The following is a 27468-nucleotide window of genomic DNA, read 5'->3' as shown; positions in this document are numbered from 1 at the left end:
TAAAATATCCTTCATCAATGGCTTTTTTTGTGAAAAAGAAGAAATTCAAGTTTCAGACACATTTGACATTGGAGGAGCTGACCGCTGTCCCTTTTGTCAACGGAGTATTGTTCTGCAAGCTGAGATTGTTGGACGGTGGAGACTTTGTTGCAACTTCATCAAGGTAAAATGTTATTTTGTGCTCGCTGTGGGCATGAATTGTGCGCATGTCGCATGGGCAATACAGTAGCCTACATAATAACCAAACTGCTGTCATAATGTTATAACTTGTTAAATGCCTCACACCACTCTTACTCTATCATAACCCAAAACACAATGTTGTTTTACTGCATTGTTTGTAAACTGCATTGTTTGTAGCCTAGGCCTGACTAACATTGTCATGTTGGTCTTATGCACTGTCAGTCCTTGCATCCATAGCTTCATCTATACATTTTAGTTGTTAACCAACCTTCAGCTTTATATCAGTGATTCCTCACGAAACAGTAGAAAAGAATAACATGATTTTGGGGATTTTCACGAAATGTAATCCATAGAATAGTGCATTGGAGAAAGTATTTTTGACAGACATTTGTATCTAAAAGCATGAATGAAATATAATTAATACAAGTTGGCCTATGTATTACATTTTGGCCTTACCCAGGCCTCCTTTAAGACTCCATAATGTTTCATCTGTAGATGCCAAAAATGCAGAGTTGGCTTTATCACTTGCTCTGTAATATGAGTAGTATTATTATTTCAATAAAAATAATTTTTACATTAATATATGGAAGAATATAAACATGAATATTGAAAATATACCAAATTGTACTATATATTGTTGAACATAATATACTGTACTGGCACACCAACGTTCCAGAGTGCGATCTCTGCTAGTTTTAAAGTTATGGTCCATTTTATACAGAGCAATTGGCATAGTAGGCAATGTAACCAATCACAGCCCTCCTTTTAACTATATCATTGCACATCCTACAAATCACCAGCAGAGGGACATCATTTTGAATCAATTTAAATAATTGGTATTCAAAGTCGGGGTCGTGACCGGAACTGCAGTGGGTTTGCTAAAATGTAAACCAAACAATCTTCTTTTTTTTGGAGTGGCGACTACAAATTAAAAGTACAGGTCATTGGACAATATACACACGTTTTTGAGAAAGATAATTTCAAAGATACATTTACTCAATAAAAATTGTATTTATTGGTTTCTTTTCATTTTGATGAGATGAAAATGCAATGAATTGAAGGTTATTTGTTGATGTAAAAATCTAAATTGATTGATTTTTAAGGTTTTGTAATAAGATTTGGGGTGGGGTCGCAAGAAATACGTAACAAAAAATGGGGTCCCCAGAAATTCTGGAGGAAAAAATGGGGTCCCTGCTGAAAAAGTTTAAATACCACTGATTTAAACATTCACTCTGTTGGTAATGCTTACAAATTAGACAATAACCGTAAAAGTAACAGGGATCCCACCCAACAGGGATCCCACTATTATGTTCAACAATATATAGAAAAATGATCAAAATCCCAAATATTATATTTTCAATATTCATGTTTTATCTTTCTATATTCATAAATTAATGTAAAAATGATTTTTTTAAATGAAAGTACTACTCATATTACAGAGCAAGCGGTACAGCTTCATATGACACCAATGTTTGCTTTGTAGCACCTACAGGATCGGTGGGTCCCCCGCGGGACGAGTGAGCTAACGTAGGCTAATGCGATTAGCATGAGGTTGTAAGTAACAATAAAATTTCCCAGGACATAAACATATCTGATATTGGCACAAAGTGTAAATTCTTGTTAATCTAAATGCACTGTCCAATTTACAGTAGCAATTACAGTGAAAGAATACCATGCTATTGTTTGAGAGTGCACAGTTATGAACTTAAAGTTATTAATAAACCAATTAGGCACATTTGAGCAGTCTTAATACAAAATTTTCAAGAGAAATGCAATGGATCATTGGATCAGTCTAAAACTTTGCACATACACTGCTGCCATCTAGTGGCCAACATCTAAATTGCGCTTGGGCTGGAATAGTACATTATGGCCTTTCTCTTGCATTTCAAAGATGGTACAAAAAAAATAGCAAAAAAACGCATGTTTTATCTTTTACCAGATCTAATGTGTTACATTCTGCTACATTCATTTCACATTTCCACAAACGTCAAAGTGTTTCCTTTCAAATGGTATCAAGAATATGCATATCCTTGCTTCAGGTCCTGAGCTACCCAAATCTATCTGCCTGTATGTCATTTTAGGCAAAAATTGAAAGAAGGGGCAAGATCCTTAAGATGAAGGGTTTGTGTCTTGAATATGGCAGGCCACTGATACAGCATTAACCTCCAAGCTCTGGTTTAGAACCAAGCCAAGTGGGTCAGACGTAACTGGGTCATAAGAAAGAATTGAGTTGGAGAAAAGCCCTCTGCAGACATTTGTCTAAGCTCTCTGTCCTCCAAGTTGTACATTTCCATTCAAGTCACATACAATCCTTCCCCTCCCCAACCTCAACACATCAACAGCTTTTGTGTCTTTTCCATGTTGCCCCAGACAGAGTGGAGTGTAGTGGTTGGAGTTAGAGGACATTTACCAGGAGGAATTAGCTCACTTTGGGCAGACAGGGTGACTTGTAATGGTCTGGATCTGACACCCTTTGTGAAAACTGACACCGCTACTGACTCCTTCCCTAAAGCACACAACATTAATTGTACAGAGATGGGAAAGCTTTTAGGAAAAATTATGGAACTAGAGATTGTAGAATGTTGTTGCTCTTCCTCTCCTTCAGCTACACACCCAAACACTGGCATACTAACACCTGGTGAAATAAAACACATGTTTATGTGAGGGGGCATTGTTTACTTTAGTAATATAAATGGGAACACACAAGGAGTCCGGTATTTGATCTGGGAGTGTTTGTTGAAAAGTAGGCTGGAGAGGAATGTGATGCTTCTCTGGGGCTTTCACAGTGTTAGGTAGAGAGGGTTGTGTGACATCAGATGAAGGCTAGCTGTGCAAAAACATGATTAAGGGAACCTGAGTTATGTCTCAAAGAAAACTGTTTGGATCTGAGTTCATAAGCATTTGTCACGCCACATTTTTACTTTTGGTTATGTGGACACCAGCTTGTCAAACGTCTCGTTCCAAAATCATGGGAATTAATATTCAGTTGGTCCCTCTTTGCTGCTATAACAGCTGTCACTCTTCTGGGAAGGCTTTCCACTAGATGTTGAAACATTGTTGCAGGGACTTGCTTCCATTCAGCCACAAGAGCATTTAGTGAGGTTGGGCACTGATGTTGGGCGATTAGGCCTGGCTCGCAGTCGGCGTTCCAATTCATCCCAAAGGTATTCGATGGGGTTAAAATCAGGGCTCTGTGCAGGCCAGTCAAGTGTTCTTCCCTTCAAATTAGTGTATTCGGCTGGGTGTCCATATACGTTTGTGTATATATATATATAGAGAACAGTAACTGTTCATGTCAGCCTCATTTTACACTACCAGCAGGACTGCACACAGTCTTCCAGGACATTTCCAAGATGTATATTTTATTAATATACAGCTGAGTTTCCTTTCAAACTTTGAATTTGTTATTGATTCCATATTACCAGTCAGGTTCTTCCACATCAGAATAGCTGGAGCATGTCCCGTCTGGTTGACCTGTGAGGAAACCATTTTTCTGGGCTTTCAGATAAGAGCTCATCTCTCTCCCCACTATGGAGAACCTTATGATGCAGTATGTCCTAACTGAACTTCCGAACTGTGGCCACCCTGTGTCCCAGGACTGTATGGCTTTTGTTTCTCTCCTATGCCTGTCATCATTGATAATCACACTTTTTTTAACTCTGTTGCCCTCCACTTCCTTTTGCATGCAATGATACAAGACCTTGGTGTGCTGTGCACACATGAAGCCTGTTTTTGAGCATTATATAACCGGTTGTCTCCATCCAATCTGCTTGAGTTTTCTGGCAACTCTGTCTCTGATTATCTCTGTTACCCGAGTGCAGAAAACAAGGGTTTCTTAGAAAAAGAGACTAATTTGGGAGGGTCCCACTGTCTCTGCTAGAGATGTCGTGTTATGTCACAGGGCCTGGGGAGTACAGTACACACAACTCCCTTTGTTCTGTTGTTGTGTCTGAAATAGTTCTGAAATCCATGGAGTTTGACCAATGAGCCATGCTCCTTAGTGTGGAAATGCTTCAGTCCTAATGGTTGTAACACAAGCCGTAAGCAAGGGGGATCACAGGCTGTTAATGTGACTCTGGAAGCTCATTTTTGGGTCTTCTGATGTAGGTCTTGCTAAGAGCTACACTACATACTGTATATTAATTTCTGTGCTGAATAACCACTGTTCTTCATGCCAAATGTAGAAGGGAAAACAGCCCAGCCATTTGTACTCCCTGCATGAGTTTGTGTTTTAGCACCCATATCTGTTTTGTTCGAGTCTAGCTTTAAGAGCCAGCAGTGAGCAGAGCGTGTTTGATGTGGCAGTGGGGCCTGATTAGATCCATTTCCTGAACTGGATAAGATTTGGCCTGGGCTGCATGGTACAGACATGGTGGGGAATGTTCAGGTTCCCTCTTCCCTGCCTGGATGCCTGCTGCCTGCTGCACACAGACTGCTCTCCTTCCTGATTAACAGAGGACACATCTGATCATGGAGGGGGTTATAGGGACAACTAGATGGAAGTAGCAACACTCATGCCCCGCCCACACGAGTGGCATAGCAGTCTAAGGCACTGCATCTCAGTGCTAGAGGCGTCACTACAGACCCTGGTTCAATTCCAGGCTGTATCACAACCGGCCGTGATTGGGAGTCCCATAGGGCGGGGCACAATCGGCCCAGCGTCGTCTGGGTTAGGGTTTGGCCGGGGTAGGCCAAAGGTTCTTAACTGACTTGCCTAGTTACAAAAGGTTAAATAAATCAATAAAAATACATCTCTTTTTCAGCTATCTATTTCCTGTGTTTTGAGGGGTGCAAAATCAACTTGTCACTTAAATCATGCTGGATTGATTACTTTAATTTTACTCCTGCAACTCTTTCATACTCTTGCTTATACCTATTGTTTTTTCCCGTCAACGTTACGACAACGGAAATGTTTGTAATGACGTGTCAAACACACCCCAGTAATGGCTGAAATGGGCTCAATGGAATACATTGTCTTTCCGTTGCATCTATAAGAACGCTAACGCTTCGCCTGGGATTTAACGCATCATCTCAACAATTACATCACAAGAAAGATCACTTTATTTTGATGGGTGTTCATTTCTTGTGTAATTGAAAAAGTAATAATTTATTACAGTTGAAATATTTGCAAATTAGATATGCTGTAATGAAAGCAACTTCTGAAAATGGACTATAGTGATATTAGATCTCGCAAACAATGTAAATTATGCATACAGTAGGTGTAATCTAGAGCCAAGTGTGTTGATTTTTAATCAGAGGGTTTCCTGCAATTGACACACTTGTTGAATAATGCAACAGAACGTTACAACAGAACGTTACAACAACAGTAATTAACGAGAAAGTCTAGACAGGGCAGGTGAATGCAGGTAGGGTAAACAGTATGTTTTTGATGGTTGCAGCCCTGTTCCCCCCTTTGTTAGTTTATTCATACATGCAAATATAAACAGTGCATTTATGCAAATGAGGCACATCTACATTTCCCCCCCACACAATATTAAATACCTGATACCATTCAAAAAACTAAAAAAAAAATATATATATATATATAGGTGCATTCTAAGAAAAAAAAAAGGTAATAATAAATTGAATACCTGAATTCCCACAAATCGCTGAACTCCATTCATTAGTTGTCTGTGCCAGTAAAATGTTTTATGTGCTATAATTCAGTCAGTATCTGATGGATTGACAGGTTTGGAGTATCTTCATACATTGTCCAACTGTTGCATTTATTACAATTGTTTAATATATATATTTTTTTTTTTTACAATTTTGATGACTTGTTAATGGAATAATGAGTGAAGTAGAGAGTGGGGGAATTGGAAGAAGAGTAAAATTAGCGGATGTGGAGGTTGACTCACTGGGACGGGCTGCTGTCCAGCTGTTTCCTGTTTTCCCATCACCTCTTTTGCCCCATCCATAGAACAGAGACGAGGGTCTGCCACACCTCTTCTGGTCTTTGACCAGGTAATCAAGGAGCATCCTGTTTTAAAATGGCCTTCACTTTCAATGAATTTACAGTGTACATGCTAATTTAGGATTAGTGCAGGCTACTGACTGTATTTTGTATTGAAATGCCACATTGCCTACATTTGATAACTGCATTAATGGCCTGGACTGGAGCCTCATACGCCTTGATTAGACAAGGACATTTCCATGTAAAAGGACCATAAGCACCAACATGTAAAGTTCAAAGGAGCATGTCATCATATCAGCTAGGATTGTATTTATATATATTTTTTATACATTTTATACATTTTTCAAACATTTTCTATCCAAAATATTAAGAATAAGCAAAGGATTTGATTTCTCGTCACACAGATGGAAAAGGGGTATTGGAAAACATCTACCAGAACATGTTTTAAAGGGTGTTTATAAATACATCAAAACACAATCCTGTTGAAGTAAAGGCCCCTGCCAACTAATATCAACACTTATACTTAGTTTTGGATAAATTATTTGCCTTGTTTAAGAATTGGTAACAGAATTTCTGAAAAATCACTAACTGATTTACTGCATTTGAATTGGCTACAATGGGAAATCATATTAGTCACAAACCACAGTTGGGTCACCTGCAAAGCAAGTGTTAAAACAGTCTGGACAACCCCTCCCTCCACCTTTCTTCTCTCTCCAGTTAATGTCATCTCTCCCAGTTCTTACTGACACCTACCCATGAGCCCCCTCTTTGCATTGACTGTAACCAGCATCCTTAACCACTGTGCACCGACCGATACCGGACGTCCATGGATGTTGAAAAGTAGTTGATATTTGGTCAGTCCGCCCTGCCTTGTTTTCAACATCCACAGATGTAGTTTTTGGTCCGGGCGGCCTTGATTTGGCCCAAACGTAGACGTCAATGAGTACGGTTACATTCACACAATAATGTAATTTATTGTGGATAGATTAATATAATAGTTCGATTTAAAATGTTTACATGCTTTGCAATAACGATTCCCCTAATAATCCTGTTTACATGGATTATCTGAAATCAGGCTACTTGATGGCACTTATAAATGCAGAAAATTGCCAATCAAGATGACGTTCTACCACAGCGAACATGTTATTTTTGGGGAGCATATTTGATTCTGAGTTCATGCATGTTAAGTTTGTATGTGAAAACGAATTCTACTACGCATACATTAATTTGTTCCGAACACACTTCACTTGCGCTAAAGAGGGAGGCTCGATCGGATGCCGCAAGCACATGCCCAGATCAAATACACTGCTGGAACACCGATTTCTTTAAAAAAAAAAATTTTTTTTTTATTTATTTCATTTTTTAAAGATGTTTACATGTCATAATCATTTGAAAGATTGCTCAGAAAAACAGGTGTTTTAATCGGTTTATGCTTTGATTTTGACCTTATGACGATAAACAGAGTGTTGCATAATCTGCCTACTGCCATAATCCATTTAATATCAAACTATTAGTGTGCTTGTAAACTTACTCAAAGATTGGTTCAGGTTTGGACCGGACAAAATCTGAACCAATGATAGAAGTCTGTTTCACAAGTGTTTAAAATGTCAGTAGAGTTGAGTACACTAACTTATTGAACTGTACTGAACTCTACTCTGCTGAACTGTACTCTAGTTTGATGTCCAAAACTGTGTTAATTACACTGAACAAAAATATAAACGTAACATGTATAGTGTTAATCCCATGTTTCATGAGTGAAATACAACAAATCCCAGAAATGTTCCATATGCACAAAACTCTTTTTTTCTCTCAGTTTGTGCACAAATGTGTTTACATCCCTGTTAGTGAGCATTTCTTCTTTGCAAAGATAATCCATCCACCTGACAAGGGTGGCACATCAAGAAGCTGATTAAACAGTAAAATTCATTACACAGGTGTACTTTGTGCTGGGGACAATAAAAGTCCACTTTTTTTAATGTGCAGTTTTGTCACAACACTATCAGACGCCTCAAGCTTTGAGGTTGCGTGCAATTGGCATGCTACCTGCAGGAATGTCCACCAGAGCTGTTGTCAGAGAATTTAATGTTAATTTCTCTACCATAAGCTGCCTCCAACATTATTTTAGAGAATTTGTCAGTACGTCCAACCAGCCTCCAACCGCAGACCACGTGTAACCACGCCAGCCCAGGACCTCCACATCTGGCTTCTTCACCTGCGGGATCGCCTGAGACCAGCCACCCAGACATCTGATGAAACTGAGGAGTATTTCTGTCTGTAATAAAGCCCTTTTGTGGGGAAAAATGAATTCTGATTGGCTGGGCCCAGTGGGTGGGCATATGTCCTCCCAGGGCTGCTCCCCTGCCCAGTCAGGAAATCCATAGATTAGGGCCTAATGCATTTATTTCAATTGACTGATTTCCTTATATGAACTGTAATTCAGTAAAATTGTTGCATGTTGTGTTTATATTTTTGTTCAGTATAGATATCGTATTTGGTCCGGACCAACCACATTTTTTTTTTTTTGTGGGGTGGAGTTCATTAAAATAATAGCCAGTGTGTAGAATGATACCCTATATGCAACGGAGGATATTGCATATTTCTAACTTTGTGTACATATTTAGAATACATCACCATGAAGAGAATGACATTCATATCCATAATAACACATTTCTGTGTAGTACCGATCAGGGACCCATGATGCAATTCTGTTACCGCAATTCTGTTACCGGGTGTAAATCCACTTCACTTACTGTAGTTCAATAACCAAAATAGATTTTTCAAAGTCAAGTGTAGGCTCAGTGTACTGTTTCTACCATGGCCTGAAGTCATCGTTCACTGCAGCTTCCTCAGCTCTCCACACTGCTCTCCCAGGGCTAGGCTGTTTATCCGAGTCCTGTCAGGGGCCAGTGGCTGACACAGGCCTGCTGCTATTTTGTGTTGCTACTGGAGAGGGCCTGAGGACAGCACCCAGCCTCTGAGACAGGATGGGAGATAAGAATCCCATAGTAAAGCATGCCTGACTGAGTCATCCTAAACTGGGGCACAGTAGGGGGTGACGGTGTACTGTAGCTCTCAAATAAACAAACTCCTTTTGATATAGCTACTAGTGGATATGACTGTGATTTCAATGTGGTGAACAACTTTTTGTTCCACTGACTTATTTCCTTTTTTGACAACAACATCTGCCCGTTGTGTAAACTTTCAATCCGTTTCAGTCAATAGTCATAGTTCTCACCCTTTTTCCTTTTCCTGTGTGGTTTTATTTCCACAACTCCTGCATTTTCCTTTTTAAGTTTTGTTATCTGATGTTTGTGTTGTTTTGTGATCACTTTAACTCGCTCTGGGTCTGGATGTAACAGGTCATGCTGGTGTTGAGAACTGGGCTGGCCTCAATGAGGATTGTCTTTCAACATTGTTCAGATATTGTATATCTCCCCTTGTTTTCTCAGTGCGGTGTGTTGCGTTTCCTTGGTGAGGTCCCTGTTGATTACTCCCTGTGGCCTTGTGTATCTGTGAACTGACTCCGAGAATGTCTCAGATACTGCTGTTACAATGAGTTTGGTTGTTAAGTGTTGTCTCCAGACCCCCTCCCCCCCCCCGTCTCTCTCCTCAGTGCTCTAGCTCTTTCACTCCTGTTTTGAATGAACGCTGTAGTCGGGGGTTTGAGGCGTGTGGTTGCCATGGTGGTTGAATAAAGCCATCTGGTATGTGGAATGTGGCTGAGAACGTTTTCAGAGACAGACCAAAGGGGGGCAGTGATTAGTGTGGCGCTCCTGATAAGAGCTAAACAAGTGTGTGTGGCACAGCATTAAGAACCAAGGCAAAACATGAAGGGACGACTATATAAAGAACCTATTAGAGAAGAAAAATCTAAAATGGTAGTGAACAAAAACACTTGCATAAAAAGTGTTTTAAAACATTTATAGAATGTACAAGATGAATCATTGAGAGAGGAAATGGGGAACACATGTATGTTAGACATTTAAGTATGACTGAAGGTTTATAGTCATGCAAGTTGTTGGCGTTTGTGTAGGCCTACTATTACTAAAGGTTTGTAGCCAATCAATTAGCTGGAATCTGTTTTTGTAATACAAAGCAGCAGTAGTGGAGTTATGACTTGTTTTTTAATAGATTCTCTAGTAAACAACTATTTTATTTGGCCAATTGGCTTAACACACCATAGCTGGGTTTCAGTCATTCCTGACCTAAAGTGAGAGATGCATAAAAAGAAAAAAGAGAGACTGGGAAGGGAGGAAAAAGTGTTACTGGACATGCAGTGTTGGTGAGAGTTGCAAAAATATAATGGGTGAAGGGGAGGGGAGTGTTAGCAGCAGCTGCCACCAGTTTGCGCTGATCCATAACTGGCCGTTAACGCTATACAAGTGGCACTTGCCTAGCAACGCTAGCCTCGCCATTGTCAGCCAATCTAGTAGGAGCTTCGATTGGTCTCTCCCGTCGCAATATCGCAGATGATTTACAGTTGAAGTCGGAAGTTTACATACACCTTAACCAAATACATTTAAACTCAGTTTTTCACAATTCGACACATGTAATCCTAGTAGAAATTCACTGTCTTAGGTCAGTTAGGATCACCACTTTATTTTAAGAATGTGAAATGTCAGAATAATAGTAGAGAGAATGATTTATTTCAGCTTTTGTTTCTTTCATGACATTCCCAGTGGGTCAGAAGTTTACATACATTCAATTAGTATTTGGTAGCATTGCCTTTAAATAGTTTAATTTGGGTCAAACGTTTCGGGTAGCCTTCCACAACCTTCCCACAATAAGTTGGGTGAATTTTGGCCCATTCCTCCTGACAGAGCTTGTGTAACTGAGTCAAGTTTGTAGGCCTCCTTGCTCACACACGCTTCTTCATTTCTGCCCACAAATTTTCAATAGGTTTGAGGTCAGGGCTTTGTGATGGCCACTCCAATACCTTGACTTTGTTGTCCTTAAGCCATTTTGCCACAACTTTGGAAGTATGCTTGGGGTCATTGTCCATTTGGAAGACCCATTTGCAACCAAGCTTTAACTTCCTGACTGATGTCTTGATGTTGCTTCAATATATCCACATACTTTTCCTTCCTTATGATGCCATCTATTTTGTGAAGTGCACCAGTCCCTCCTGCAACAAAGCATCACCACAACATGATGCTGCCACCGCCGTGCTTCACGGTTGGGATGGTGTTCTTCGGCTTGCAAGCCTCCCCCTTTTTCCTCCGAACATAACGAAGGTCATTATGGCCAAACAGTTCTATTTTTGTTTATACTACGTTCATCTCTAGGAGACAGAACGCGTCTCCTTCCTGAGCGTTATGACGGCTGCGTGGTCCCATGGTGTTTATACTTGCGTACTATTGTTTGTACAGATGAACGTGGTACCTTCAGGCGTTTGGAAATTGCTCCCAAGGATGAACCAGACTTGTGGAGGTCTACAATTTTTTTTTCTGATGTCTTGGCTGATTTTCTTTAGATTTTTCCCATGATGTCAAGCAAAGAGGCACTGAGTTTGAAGGTCGGCCTTGAAATACATACACAGGTACACTTCCATTTGACTCAAATTATGTAAATGATGTCAATTAGCCTATCAGAAGCTTCTAAAGCCATGACATCATTTTCTGGAATACTCCAAGCTGTTTAAAGGCACAGTCAACTTAGTGTATGTTAACTTCTGACCCACTGGAATTGTGATACAGTGAGTTATATTTGAAATAATCTGTCTGTAAACAATTGTTGGAAAAATTACTTGTGTCATGCACAAAGTAGATGTCCTAACCGACTTGCCAAAACTATAGTTTATTGACAAGAAATTTGTGGAGTGGTTGAAAAATGAGTTTTAATGACTCCAACCTAAGTGTATGTAAACTTCTGACTTCAACTGTAAATAAAGTTCAGCTTTCTCGAACTTTAGTCCCGGCCTACTCAGTTCCCTTACCCATGCTCGCATCGCTTTTACCGGTCCCCTCCTCTTCTCTCGCTTTCCTTCCATTGAAAATGTATGACTTCCGATGTTTCACCGCACGATGATGGATCCTAGTGTAAATCTAAAATGCTTGCTGTGGTGGGGTTCAGTTTTTGTCGAACCGACACTCATACTAAAGATGGGAAGAATTTGTATAAACTTAAACAGTGCTATATATTCATTATGTGGAAGGCTGGATCACATCTCTTGCATTTTAGCCATGTGCCAATGCAGAGGGGACAGCCATGTACTAGTCAAGCAGTGTATAAAGTGTCACTGTCAGTCATGTGACTTCAGATAGTATGCCTAAAGTGTGGAATTGATACTCGGGGTCTGCATCGTAAAAGCCATGTGTGCAGTTGGGGACATGCTGTCCCTGATGTAGAGGTACTGTAGGGATCACATGTGGCTCACCTGGAACTTTTCTTTGGGCAGATGATCCTATGACGCCACTCCCTTGCATGGCATGGAGTAGGAACACGTGCCTTGGCTTTGTGCCCTGCAAGGAGCCAACGACTACCCACCACTATACTGAAGCCCCTCTGCAGCTCCTATAGTTAATCAAATGTGTCAGCTGGTTAGGGACCATGTGCTAACTGACCGCTGTTCACAGGGCAAATTCTTCCTCTTTGCACAACACCCAACCTGAATGGCAGTGAGTTTATTTTCTGTTGCTTGACAAAAGGGACTGTAGTACTCCCCTGTGCTTATTTCAGAACAGTGATGGTCAGTCTTAGGTACAGTGCCTTCAGAAAGTATTCATACCCACTGACTTATTCCACATTTTGTTGTTAGTCTCAATTCAAAATGTATTAAATATATTTTTTCTTCTCACCAATCTACACGCAACACCCCATAAGTGTGAACGTTTTTAGAAATTTGAGCAAATTTTATTGAAAATGAAATGAAGAAATACCCCTGAGTCAATACTTTGTAGAAGCACCTTTGGTGGCGATTTACAGCTGTAAGTCTTTAAGAGCTTTGCACATCTGGATTGTACAATATTTGCCCATTATTCTTTAAATAAATCTTCAAGCTCTGTCGTTGATTGTTGCTCATTGCTAGACAGCCTTGCCATAGATTTTGCAAGACGATTTTAGGTCAAAACTGTAACTAGGCCACTCAGGAACATTCAATGTCGTCTTGGTAAGCAATTCCGGTGTAGATTTGGCCCGTGTGTTTCAGGTTATTGTCCTGCTGAAAGGTGAATTCATCTCCCAGTGTCTGAAAACCAACTGAACCAGGTTTTCCTCTTGGATTTTGCCTGCGCTTATAGCTGTATTCTGTTTCTTTTTATCCTAAAAAACCTCCCTAGTCCTTGCCGATGACAAGCATACCCATAACATGATGCAGCCACCACCATGCTTGAAAATATAAACAGTGGTACTCCGTGATATGTTTTGTTGGATTTGTCCCAAACACAACACTTTGTGTTCAGGACAAAACGTTTATTTCTTTGCATAACGCAACCACTCAATTTTTCTTAACTGCATTCTTGGTTTAGGGCTTGTAAGCGTTTCACGGAAAGGTCTACACCTGTTCTTTGCTAGGCATTGGAAAAACCTCCCTGGTCTTTGTGGTTGAATCTGTGATTTGAAATTCACTCCTTGATTGAGGGACCTTTACAATTATCTGTATGTGTGGGGTACAGAGATGGTGTAGTCATTTAAAAATCATGTTAACCACTATTATTGAACACGGAATGAGTCCATGCAACTTATGTGATTTGTTAAGCACATTTTTACTCCAGAACTCGAGGGTGCCAGGTTGCCCTTCATTACGCATACCTGTCACCATCATTACGCACAGCTGCGCAATATTGGTCTCACCTGGACTCCTTTTACTTTGTTCATTGCCTCGTCTATCTGTCTGTTCCTCAGTTGGTTCCCCGTGTCAGCATTATTGTCGTTGATGTCGTTATTTTTCCCCTGTCCAGGCGCTGTTCCTGTTCTGTTTCATGTCAGTTGTTTATTAAATGCTCACACCCTGTACCTGCTTCTCGTCTCCAGCGTTGATTGTTACAGAATGCTGACGCCACTAATGGAAGCATCTGGGAGTTTTTGGTTTTTGTTTTGGTTGGTGATGTCGGGTCCGGGTGCAGTCGCCGATGGAAACGGGGGTGCCTCAGCTAGCACGTCGGGCTTCCACACCTTACCTGGCTCGAGAGGTCTTCTTGCCTCGGTGGGCTCTGCAGGCGCCCATCCCACGTCATGCCTCAGCTGGCCCTATTCTTCCCCCCCCCCCCCCCCCCCCCCCGTCCAGACGCTGTTCCTGTACTGTTTCATGTCCATTGTTTATTAAATGTTCACTCCCTGTACCTGCTTCTCGTCTCCAGCGTCAATCCTTACAAATTCCTCTTTGACGTTGTGGGGTATTGTGTGTAAATCAGTGACACAAAATCTCAATTGAACTATTTTAAATTCAGTCTGTAACACAACAAAACGTGGAAAAGTAAAGGGAATACTTTCTGAAGGCACTTTACTTCTCTGTTGGATCAACTGCTCAGGAAGCCTGCTGCATTTACTGCCTTCTCACTTGTACAGGGTGCTTGGGTTTTGCCTAATTTAAAGGATAGTTATGTTTTACTGGGTATCCTCTGGTGTAGTTGACTGCAGTCTGGTAATACCTGATTGTTTGAGCACTCCCAGAAGGTGGTACACACTACAGTAACCAGGCTGATCTGTCCACCATGGCTGTGTGTTTGCATTGAAGATGATGGGTCATGCATATCTAGCCCTATACATTTAGCTCCTCTCTGCAAGTTATTTATTCTTTCCATAGTCCACATTAAGCACTGAATTCACTAGAGTTTCTACTGTGCATTCTGAGTGGCTGGATACTGGGTCCATGCCGTGGCATGACTGTGGTACTGTCAAAGCTTGCACTCAGTCCATCTGTCCAGTTGGGAGAAGGAGGGTTTGAAGCATGTTAAAATGGGAAGTAGATTATCACCAGGAATGTTTTATGCCAACCACTCTGTATTCTCAGCCATTTTCCTCAACGTATGAATGGACAGGGTGACGTCAGGCACTGGCCTAATTACATCAACTTTCTTTTTACAGAAGCCTGCAGATTATTGTTCACCGTTTCCTCGACAACAAGTTTACTTTCTCTAAAACTGGAGCAAGACATTGAAGAGAGGCCAAATGCACAAGTGATGTCATATGCTACGTTGAATTAGTGACTTCTTTTTTTGAGATCACTCAAACATTAATGACTGTCATTCACTCTCCTCTTTCGATTTCTCTTGACACTAATAACAGACGTGTTAACCAATTCCTTTTTTATTGAGATTGATGCATCTGTGCTGTAGTGCCATCCCCTTGTTGATCCCTGTCCTCTTGTCACACAGAGTGGAGGTTCAGGAGAACTGTGTTCGATGGAAGAAGAGGTTCACCTTTTTGTGTAAAATGAGTGCCAACCCCACAACTGGAGTGCTGGATCCCTCGATCTGTCGGGTTTCTGTGCGGAAGGTCTGTGTTGACTGATTGGAGACTTTTCTCTTACCAACACACAGCTCTATGCTGTTATCTCTGTGAACATCCAGGGCTACAGTTTCCTGCATGTAATAATGGATTATGCATCTTTCCATGTACAATTAACACCCCCTAACTCTCTGTAGCCTCTATAATCTGATGGTAGAGCAGTGCTAAACACACACACTCCACTGCATGCCTGACTGTCAAAATCCTCAGGAGTCATCTCCCTCTTCCTGTTTTCTATACAGGAACTCAAAGGAGGAAAAACATATTCAAAGGTAAGAGCCCACTCCTCCTGAGCACTCCATCCTATATCCATAAACACATTTAAACAATTTACTGTAGCCTGATGTCAACACACACAAACACTCCTGTTACTCCATTTAAACAGGAACATTAGTCACCCCACTTCTACAAACACAAGCAACAACTTTGGCACTCCTGTATAAGCATATGTAAACTATACCATGTTAGATGGGGAAAGTTTACAGAGAATGCACACTCAGGTTGCCAGGGACCCTTCCTGTGTTTTCTCACGTTCTGCTTCTGGATTTCCTTAAGCTAAATATAACCCCTTTCCTCCTTGGAAGTAGGCTTCCTTAAATACACACATCTGTAAACAGTAGCTTCGAGGAAATGAAACCTGGATAAAGGGAAATGAGAGTCATCTCCTCTTGGATAACCTGAGATTTAAAATGAGAAACAGTAGGGCTAAGTGTCTGGAGCATATACAGTCTGTCTCTACATCCAGATGGCTACATGTATGTCACAGTATATGAAGGTTTAAAACTACTGTACTTAAAGGTAGACTCAGTGAAATGACGTTGCCACAAGCAGCACCGCAGATATTGAGATGAGAGAGATGCAAGACCTTGCTCTCACACAGTTTCAGCTATATGTGCACGGGTTTGCTTCACGCTGTACACAGCGTGGTAGCCAGGGCAACAACACAGCGGAGAAATTGAGCCTCACTCTTCAGCACTCTTAGTTTGACCCACAATGCTGTTTTACTTTCTTTATCTACGTCATATCGCTGAGTCTACCTTTAATGTAACTGTTGCTCTCCCTCAGCTGGGTTTTACTGACCTAAACATGGCAGAGTTCGCTGGCTCAGGCTCTGCGGTCCGCTGTTGTCTACTGGAGGGATACGACACCAAGAATACCAGACAGGACAACTCCATACTGAAGGTAAGTGACTGAGCTTGGGTGGACAGGAGTCGACTGTTGACCTTGGGACTTTTTCAGGGTTGGGTTTGGTTGAACAGAACAACTAATATATACTGAACAAAAATATAAAGTCAACATGCAACAAAGGCATAGGCCCACCCACTGGGGAGCCAGGCCCAGCCAATCAGAATTAGTTTTTCCCCACAAAAGTGCTTTATTCCAGACAAAAATACTCCTCAGTTTCATCAGCTGTCCGGGTGGTTGGTCTCAGACCATCCCGCAGGTGAAGAAGCCGGATGTGGAGGTCCTGGGCTGGCGTGGTTACATGTGGTCTGCGGTTGCAAAATTCTCTAAAACTACGTTGGATGCGGCTTATGGTAGAGAAATGAACATTAAATTCTCTGGCAACAGCTCTGGTGAACATTCTAGCTATGAAGTTGACACATCAGTCCAATCAAAGTTGGCGGGCATAAGACGTTGATTTATCTGTCGCTAACAGTGATGCCACCTTAGCAATTTTGTTGCTAGATTTAGCAACTTTTCAGACCCTGGCAACTCTTTTTTTCAAACAGCACCTAGCAACAAATTTAGCTACTTTAAAACATTTATTTAGAACTTTTAGCAACTGTTAAAAATGACTCAAATGCTAAAATGCATGCATTTTCCCTCTAAATGACACAAAGACAATTTTCTCTGTCACACACTGTCACAACTCACGTGCCTGGCTGCAAAAGTGCATTGTGAGTGACGTCAGCAGCAGGCGCTCAGCTCGTGCACAGGCAGCAGCAGGCCAGCAGCAATTTCAGCAAATTGCAAATCATTGTTGGCTGACTGCAGCAGCAGTAGTACGGGTTCGATGAGCCAAACCCAATGAATATAGTTGGTCACGAATGTTTGATCTTGAACAGAACTTACAACATGTCTCAATCAAAATTGTACAGCCAGAAGAACAGAAAATAGTGGGAGTCTGTACCCGAACAAATGTCAAATCATATTTTTCGTTGAGATGGCCAGTCAATTTGAGTAACGTTATTGTGTATTCTACGTAATGACGCAGTTTTACGTTATCACGCAATGACATCACAACGTCATTTAGCAACTTTTAGCAACAAATCAACCTGCCTCTAGCAACTTACCCTGAAAATTAGTTGGCAACACTGGTTGCTAATGTCAAAGAGCCTTTTTGGGCGAGCACAAGCAGCGACAACGGAATCACGGAATCCAAAAACATGGCAGACATTGGATGAATATAAAATTGTAATTGTGAGAGATTAAAAAAATTCTAATAAACGTCATCAGTGACAATTATTTGAATAATTCAATGGATGTTTTGTGCAAAGAGGTGATGACTATAGTGTCTTATTAAGAATTTTCAAATCTGACTTCCATCTATGGAAATTGTCTTTTGCCGGGCATCAGTTAAACTGCAGTACCGAAGCAAAACTGTAGGAGTAGTTGAAACTGTGCTTCTAGACCAGAACCCTGGCCCCTGGGCACCGAAGAGGGGCTTTTGCTGGCTAGCTCTCCCAGTAGGTGCTGCGGTGATGTAGTGACCCCATGAGTGACAGCACCCTGTGCCAATGATACCTATGCTCTGTACTTTCTCTGTCTGCCTGAAACTGCTGCATTTTTGAGCGGTCTTATTCAATAAAATTGACCAAAACAACAATGCAATCGGAAAGCAACCACGTATGCTTTATTAGATCAACCTATTAAAAAAAATATATAACCAATGTTTGCTAACTGATATGTTTTGTTGTGACATGAAATACCAGAATTGCATGCAAATATCCTGGATATTGGTGGGGCTCTGGACCACTTGGGACACATGACAACTGATCACCCAGAGCTGTTGATGCCCAGCACCTCAGCGGAACTTTTGATATAGCTACTGCAAACATGACTCACTGTCTTTTACTTTTTATATTGTAATAAAAGTTGTCTTTGTCTGGATCTTCTCTGAAGGTGACTATTGGGATGACCCTCCTCTCTGGAGATCCGTGCTTTAAAACGTGAGTGACCTGATAGATGTTCAAATCTCTGATCTGTCATTCATCATCATACATTTAGTAAACCTGATGCTGTCGCCACTTTTCCCACAGTATAACATGTGGACTGACCAGTCATGTTTTTTGCAGCGCCCCCAGCACAGCCAAGTCCATCTCGATCTCAGGCCAGGACCATACCCTGCAGCTAGACTGCAAGGGTGAGGGCACTGGAACCCCTAACCGGCCCCCTTCTTTGGGCCGGTCCATGAAGCCCAGACCCTCTGTCATCAGCTCAGGTATGACGTGCAAGAAGGATCCGATTAAACCTGGTAACTGTGGGTGTTTTATGATTATCTCATCAACACTAAACAGTTAACCCAGGTCTGGGAGACATGGTGAGGGACTGACTAATTGAGGTGTGGTTCTGGTTGATGTCAGGACTTCCAGAGGAGCCAGACCAGACCCAGGTGGCCAGCCCAGGAGAAGTGTTCCAGTCGGGCCACTCTCGCAACTCCAGCTACGCCAGCCAGCTGAGCAAGATCTCAGGTGTGTATTCCTGTTCCCCATCTTCCCTCTCCAGAGGTCATATTTCTTTGTTACTGTAATTGCACCAATGGCAGTAATGTAAACTCTTGTTCCCCAGGCTACAGCACAGAGCACTCCTGCTCCTCCAGTCTGTCTGATCTCACACACCGGAGGAACACCTCCACAGGAAGCAGCACCTCTGGGGGCCTGAGTGTGACCGTAGACACCCCCCCAGAGAGGGAGAGCGACATCTGCCGGCCAGAGAGACCCCCTCGCCCCCCGCGGCCCATCCTGCCATCCAACAGACCCCCCAGGCAAGACCTATCTCCCACCCACCAGATGTGTTTAGCCCAATGTGTCTGTTTTGACAATCTATGAAACACTCCAATCCATCAGTGAAACACTACTGATATTGTTCTTTGTATGACTGCTGTTTGTCACCTTGCTGTTGAATGACTGGACCTTTCCCCTCCACCCTGTAACAGGAGGAAGCAGGATTCTGTGGAGAGCCATCCCTCCTGGGTGAATGACACCCGCATTGATGCTGACGATATAGTTGAAAAGATCGTCCAGAGCCAGAACTTTGGTGACATAAGTAACACTGAAGGTATGAAGCCTGCCCTTTCACTTGTCCAGCACATTTTTGCAATCTCTTTTGTACATAACTGCCTCTATTGTACTGTGTTTCATTTGGCTCTCTCTTGGTGTGATTGTTTCCTCTTCAGACAGTAACCTGCGACTGTTTGTCAGTAGAGACGGGACCACTTCCCTGAATGAGCTACAGCTTGGAAACAGGTGAGAACCCACACACACACACACACACACACACACACACACACACACACACACACACACACACCTCTTACTCTCCTACTTTTCGTTCTTTCAGGGTGTCCGCCGGTGTCTATGAGCCCGTTGTGATTGAGAGCCATTAGGACTGGTGAAGATGTGAGTTTAAGTTGAGGCCTCTGTGGTCAAGCTTGTGGACTAACTCTAGAAACATATGGTAGTCATCCTGGAGCACCAGCTGAGCTGGTTGCCATGAGAGGAGGACTGTACCGCACAGTTTTCATGTTTAGTTGTGGATCTGTTTACCCTATGGGGTCTGATTGATTGTAAACTGTTCAGTTTTTGTCTGGTCATTTTGCACTTTATTTCTAATGTGTTGTACCCCCAGAAGATGTGGCTTAAGTCTGAACTCATTTCAGCTGTATGTTGTTGCAGTATCTTTGTTTCCATGGTATATTTCTTGTCCTGTTGATCAGGAAGTGATATCATGCATTTCTCTATCCTCAGCCTTTCCACAAATATTGAGAAATAACGATTGGACAAATGTAATACTGTAAAGAAAATACACAATACACATTATATGCGCTGCTTTAGAATGTATTTTTCTCATACATGACCCAAAGCACCAGATCATCTCTGTGATGACAGTGCTAGTCACTATTGGAGAGCTGGTGATGGAGAAGAGGGAAAGTTCTCAGCACGGTCTGACTGGTTTCAATCCCATTTAGATTGTAGTACTCTGGCGCCTCCTTGTGAAGAAATGGCCTGCTGAGGGATCAGTCTCTGATCTTCAATCATGTCCCCAAAAAACTGGTAGGTCCTAGCCTGTCATTTTTAGTGTGTACAGATCTCAAGGAACTGGGTAGGTGTAGTAATATGGGGGAAGTTTTATATGCTATAAGTTCTAAACCCATTAGATGGCTATTTGGTACTGTCTGATTCTCTCAGATCTGCAAACACCAAAGGGGTAAGAAGCTAGGGGGGTCAGACTTGACTATACATATTCAGCAGTCTTTTACACTGGCAGATGTCTTCAAACATTATCTTATGAAGGATCATTCATCATTTGTTTGTTTTTCCAACCAGCTTGCTGGTTTGTTAGATTTTTTAAATGGAATTTATCAAGCACTACAGGTTTGGAAGGTTCCCTGTTTATTGTTTTTATAGAATTACATTCTCAGTGATGTTGAAAAATACAGAACAAATTGTTTTCCTACATATCTGAATGTAAACTGGGATATACTTTTTCTATCATATGTGACTAATAGAGCTGTTATGGACTGAATTCTTGGAGGTTTGATACACTTGTTCAGAGTTAACATTTTGCAATGTGCTGATACATATTATCTGTCAGTTGTCTGCCTATGAATGTCTTAAATGAGATTCTGTATTTATTGCTGTGCATTATGTACAAAATATCAGTTATCACATGGGCTAATATTGACCACAGCTGGGTTTACATTGAATGGTCTCAGGTGATGTGTGACGTTCATTGCGACAGCACTTTAGATTGAATTATTTTTTTCTCCGTTCTTATTTCCTATTTGAAGAGGGGTTTAAGCTATACACACAACCCCAGTGTCCTACACATAAATTAGCATTTTGTCTAATCTTGTTAAAACATTTATTAATCTTAGATTGTCATTTTAACAAATGCACATGTATACTAGATTTTAAAATTAACAGTAATTCTAGTCTATTTTTGTGATCCTCCCTAAATGTTTCATGAACAATAAAAATGTATTTGATTTTTTTTCTTCTGTTTTCAATCTTTATTAAACTAAATGGAGCAATAACTTTGTTTAAAATGTTAGTCTGGTTGTTAGTTATGCTGTTCAATGCTATCCCACTGCTATTAACCCCACTCATTAACATATACATGCAGGAGACATGATTTTCTATATCAGTCAAATCATTGGAAATATAATCGATCTCAAGCCCAAGTTTCCCTCAGCGTTATTTCATATGCAGTAGCTTTGTGTCATCTTCCACTTTCTCATTCCCCATTTATCCGATATCCCATGCTTCACAGGGTTTCCTCTTGCAGGGAGATGTATCTTCTCCTCCTACCCCCTCTGCGTTCAGTGAACATGTAACAGAGCATGCACCACAGACTTTCCTCTGGAGCGATCTGCACTCCACTGCCTGCCCTGAATGGCCGCAAAGCACAGGACCCTGTAGAAAGGAGCACAGAGGAGAGGTTAGAAGGGGCTCAAGAGGGCACACGGTAATATAGTAAGGCACCTGCTGTCACCAGTCTGTATCTACATGTGGATACACTGTATTTACCCAGGATAAAGTAGGCAGTGGCGCTGAGGGAGAGGATGATGAGGAAGATGGTGCCAGGACCCACGTCCCCCAGGGCACAGGCGTTTGGACAGGCACAGGGACTCTCCACCCAGATTTGCAGGGGAATGTCTCCATTAAAGTGTAGGGCGAAGGAAGTGGATCTGTTGGGACTACAACGGTAGTGTACTACTGTCAGGGGTTGGGTGTACTCTAGGACTAGAGAAAGGGAAAGGTGATATCAATGTTGAGCGCACGGACCACAATAATAATGACGCTTCTGATTTACACTTCTGCTTACCAGAATATGAAACAGACAGTGTCTGCAAGCTGTTGTTGTAATGGAATTCGTTGCCCTCATGTCTCCCATAGTTTATGTAATGACTGATGTATCTGTTATTTCTGTAAAACCTGCTCAGTAAATGAATCATTTGATTAATCTTTGGGATCCTTTGTAAATACTTAGGCCTATATCGATGCTTCGCAGAATGTAATATTGTCCAAAACAAAAGACTGCCACTACTAGTGTGTTTTTTTTTTTTATAGCTATAAAGATTTTAACAAAAAAGTACATACCTGACTGTCAAACAGGCAGCCACATCTGTGCAGTCTGTCCCTGCGAGGTCCTCTGGCTCAGAGAACGGTTGACAGGGGCTGAAGGAGAGGAGGATTTCTGCATTTGGTGGTGCGTTCTCCGAGGGCACAGGCTTTAGGTGTCCCAAGAATCCGTCTGAATCCGCCATGGCTACCAGGTTTATCACCCCTGAGCCGTCCTTCATGATGCATCTACAGTTACTCATTTTTAAACAGCCTGTCTTTCTCTTCAAGTCCGAGGGCGGAGGGTTGGACATGGAGGGAGACGATGAAACGGCACCAAAGCAGATGGATAAAGTCAAGAGAACCATTTGAAACCTCATCTTGACAATGTTGAAGTGTAGACCTCGAGCTAGTTGTCTGTTTAGGAAGGTTCATTAAGGCAGCCATTTGTAATGTAGCAGCACAATGCCACTGATAAACTCATTAGAGCCCAACTGCTGACGCATTCCTGGCGGTTCACAAAGCTCACTCTGCTCCCAGACCACATAAATGACCAATGACACCACACACACAAACCCATGCACACAATTTGTTTTAGACTACTTCTGTATGATATATTACATCGACCCTCATACATAGAATCATACATTGAATGATTCCCCCATATAATGAGCAGTTGTTGCAGCGTTACACTTTTCAGCTGGATGGAGGGAGGCAAAGCCAGACAGAGTAGGCTAGTGTATGGGGGTATTGAAAACACAGCTGGGACAGGGACTGGATAGATTAAAACTATTCAACAAATTTCAAATGGATTGTGAAAATAATAGTGCAGAAGACAGACTTCCCATTGAGCACATGTGTTTTTGTTTTTTTAAATCTCATTTCAACCAGCGTTGTAAACATTGAAATTAGGGTCAAATGTCAATTTAAATTCAATAAATCTGACTAAAAGGTTGTTACATAAATCTAATTTCAAAATAATCATTAGAACTATGTATATGTTGAAATTGCATTAAAAAGCATATTTTTCATCCTATATTCAATATACTGTATATTGGATGGTTGAAATTATGTTGAATTTCATTGTTGTTTCAATGTTGATAGTAAAATGGTATGTTTGAATCAACGTCATTGTTTCAACATCATGCCATCAACTATTCAATGTTATTTAGGTAGTCTACGCAAATGAGTTTGGAAGCTGATCAATGTCTAAAGGTGTTTACATTAATGGTCAGCTGAAACCAACACAGCTTATTTTCAAAGTTAAGCAGGGTAACGTTACCCAGACATGCATCTGGATGGTAAACTTGTTCTCACTGAAGTGCATTACCCCTCATACCAGTAGGAGTCATTGTTCAGGGATGAATCGTTGTTAGCTAGCAAGCTAATTTAGCAAGTGCTCTGTGATGCTAGCATAGCAAGCTAAAAACTAAAAAAAAATCCAGTCCGCTTACTAGCCAGTCCATCTAGTTACATAGACAATGAGCACACTGAGGCTGCATGCAGACTGACCAGACCGCCCAGAATGACCAGACTGACCAGACTGACCAGACTGACCACACCGCCCAGAATGACCAGACTGACCAGACCGCCCAGAATGACCAGACTGACCAGACCGCCCAGAATGACCAGACCGCCCAGAATGACCAGACTGACCAGACTGACCAGACCGCCCAGACTGACCAGACTGACCAGACTGACCAGACCGCCCAGAATGACCAGACTGACCAGACCGCCCAGAATGACCAGACCGCCCAGAATGACCAGACTGACCAGACTGACCAGACTGACCAGACTGACCAGACCGCCCAGAATGACCAGAACGACCAGACTGACCAGACTGACGAGAATGACCAGACTGCCCAGACTCACCACCACCAGACTGCCCAGACTGACCACCACCAGACTGACCAGACTGACCACCACCAGACTGCCCAGACTGACCAGAATGCCTAGACCGCCACTGACCAGAATGCCCAGACCACCTTTGATCAGACTGTCCAGACCGCCACCTCCTATAGTGCCAACGACCACACCGCTGTCAACCAGAACGCTGACGACCCGGTCAACCACAACGCCCTCAAACAGACCGCCATCGACCAGACCGCCCAGAACATCGACCACATTGCTGACCACACCCCTGACCACTACAGCAACGACAACATCTGGCATTCCTCAGATGGCCATAATGGGTCTGTGGCTGGAGAGCCTGTGTGATTAGGTCCAGAACCAGGCAAGCTACACAGAGCCTGTGTGATTAGGTCCAGAACCAGGCAAGCTACACAGAGCCTGTGTGAGCAGGTCCAGAACCAGGCAAGCTACACGGAGCCTGTGTGATCAGGTCCAGAACCAGGCAAGCTACACAGAGCCTGTGTGATCAGGTTCAGAACCAGGCAAGCTACACAGAGCCTGTGTGATCAGGTTCAGAACCAGGCAAGCTACACAGAGCCTGTGTGATCAGGTCCAGAACCAGGCAAGCTACACAGAGCCTGTGTGATCAGGTCCAGAACCAGGCAAGCTACACAGAGCCTGTGTGATCAGGTCCAGAACCAGGCAAGCTACACAGAGCCTGTGTGATCAGGTCCAGAACCAGGCAAGCTACACAGAGCCTGTGTGATTAGGTCCAGAACCAGGCAAGCTACACAGAGCCTGTGTGATCAGGTCCAGAACCAGGCAAGCTACAAGGCAGCGATGCGCTGCCTAGAGAGGACCTGCACAGTAAGATTGCCACTGCTCCGCAGGGACTACTTTCTACTCTTTTTGGTGCCGAAGGGACTCAGCACAGCAAAGGGAGGTAGTGAGTGTAGCGATTGTACAATCATTGCACCTCTGTGCTCACCCTGTGTGTGTGTGTGTGTGTGTGTGTGTGTGTGTGTGTGTGTGTGTGTGTGTGTGTGTGTGTGTGTGTGTGTGTGTGTGTGTGTGTGTGTGTGTGTGTGTGTGTGTGTGTGTACATTTGTGTGTAATCCTATTGGCTACTGTTGGTCATGGGTATTTCATATAGAGGGCATGCGCTCAGTGATGATCAGTTAACAGACGGATTGCTTGATGGTTTAACGACATGGGCCTGGTGCACTGCTCGTCTTGTGCCAATCCTAAAGCGTCCTAGCTAGCTAACTCATTGAAGTTTTACCCTAATTGGAATATTTACAACACTGGTTGAATTTAGATGAAAACAGTACTGATTGATGACTTTTTGCAAATCCAAATGTCTTTTCCATGTAGATTCCACGTTATAATAGGTTGACAAATGACGTTGAAACGATGAGTGGGTTCTTTGTTTATTCAGCTTTGTTTTTGTAGAGGTTCATAAGGTAGTGTGCTTGCCCTCATGCCCTGAAACAACAGGTTCAAACCAAGTTGTCAGTCCCCTGTATAAGTCACTACAATGGGAGGTAAGTTGATGCCCTCACTTAATTTTTTTATTTACTTTTTATTTAACCAGAGCACATCACTGCACACACCTTTTGAGCCTCTGCACTGCAGGTGTAGAATCTTGCATTACTTCTCTGGACTGGAAAAATAGGTAAAAGAAGATCGACCATTGTCACGAAAATGTGCTTATTTTCATTTATATGAAAATTATGAATAGACTTCAAATACATTTCCAATGATTTTCACAGAATTCAGGTATATCCCTTGTACAGGAAGGCATCAAAAGATAAGACAACATCAGGAAACTAGGTTAAGGTAAGAACTGCCGTGAACACTGGGCGCAGACATCAGTTCAACATCTATTTTTGATTTACATTTGCTTGAGTTGTCAATTAACGGGAATTCAAAGTGAAATCAACTAAACATTTTGATTTAGGTTGAAAGATAGGTGAAAGAAGACATAATTTCATTGCGTTGATGATTTTTTGCAAATCCTATAAGTTTTCCATGTTGACTCAGTGTCATAAAATATTTTTGGTTGAAATGATCTGTAAATAACGTTGATTCAACCAGTTTCTGCCTAGTGGGTGGTTATCAGCGTTTATGTCAGTTACAACAGTTAGCAATGTCTGAGCGTAATGAATATAATTGTGTCCATGTTATACCTAAAAGACAAGATATATTTCCAATTTATTCAAATAAAATAACCTCTCTAACTTGAATTTGAGCTATACAATATACACTGAGTGTAGAAAACATTAGGAACACCTTCCTAATATTGAGTTGCAACCCCCTTTGCCCTCAGAACAGCCTCAATTCATCGGGGCTTGGAGAAGGTGTCAAGTGTTCCACAGGGATGCTGGCCCATGTTGACTGCAATGCTTCCCACAGTTGTGTCAAGTTGGCTGGATGTCCTTTGGGTGGTGGACCATTCTTGATACACACAAGAAACTGTTGATTGTGGGAAAACGCAGCATCGTTGCAGTTCTGAACACACTCAAACCGCTGCGCCTGGCACCTACTTCCGTACACCGTTCAAAGGCACTTAAATATTTTGTCTTGCCCATTCACCCTCTGAATGGCAAACATACACAATCCATGTGTCAACTGTCTCAACACTTAAAAATCCTTCTTTACCCTGTCTCCTCCCCATCATCTACACTGATTTGAAGTGGATTTAACAAGTGACATCAATAAGGGATCATAGCTTTCACCTGGTCAGTCTGTCATGGAAAGAGCAGGTGTTCATAAAGTTTTGTACACTGA

General features: G+C 42.0%; 1 protein-coding gene across 1 annotated transcript; it reads left to right on the top strand.

Annotated features, from left to right (window-relative positions):
• fam102aa (family with sequence similarity 102 member Aa) lies at positions 1-21713 on the top strand. Its single transcript, XM_039012772.1, has 11 exons — positions 1-163; positions 15409-15529; positions 15784-15813; positions 16607-16723; positions 18668-18714; positions 18841-18986; positions 19129-19236; positions 19334-19529; positions 19701-19822; positions 19941-20010; positions 20105-21713. Exons 1-11 carry the CDS (start codon positions 18-20, stop codon positions 20148-20150), a joined length of 1149 nt encoding a protein of 382 aa, XP_038868700.1. The 5' UTR covers positions 1-17; the 3' UTR covers positions 20151-21713.
• The last annotated feature ends 5755 nt before the right edge of the window (positions 21714-27468 follow it).

Source organism: Salvelinus namaycush, chromosome 18 (genome assembly GCF_016432855.1).
Source record: "Salvelinus namaycush isolate Seneca chromosome 18, SaNama_1.0, whole genome shotgun sequence".
Classification (NCBI taxonomy): Eukaryota; Metazoa; Chordata; class Actinopteri; order Salmoniformes; family Salmonidae; genus Salvelinus; species Salvelinus namaycush.
The sequence above is the reverse complement of the archived record's forward strand: the minus strand, read 5'-3'. Positions and strand labels throughout refer to the sequence as shown.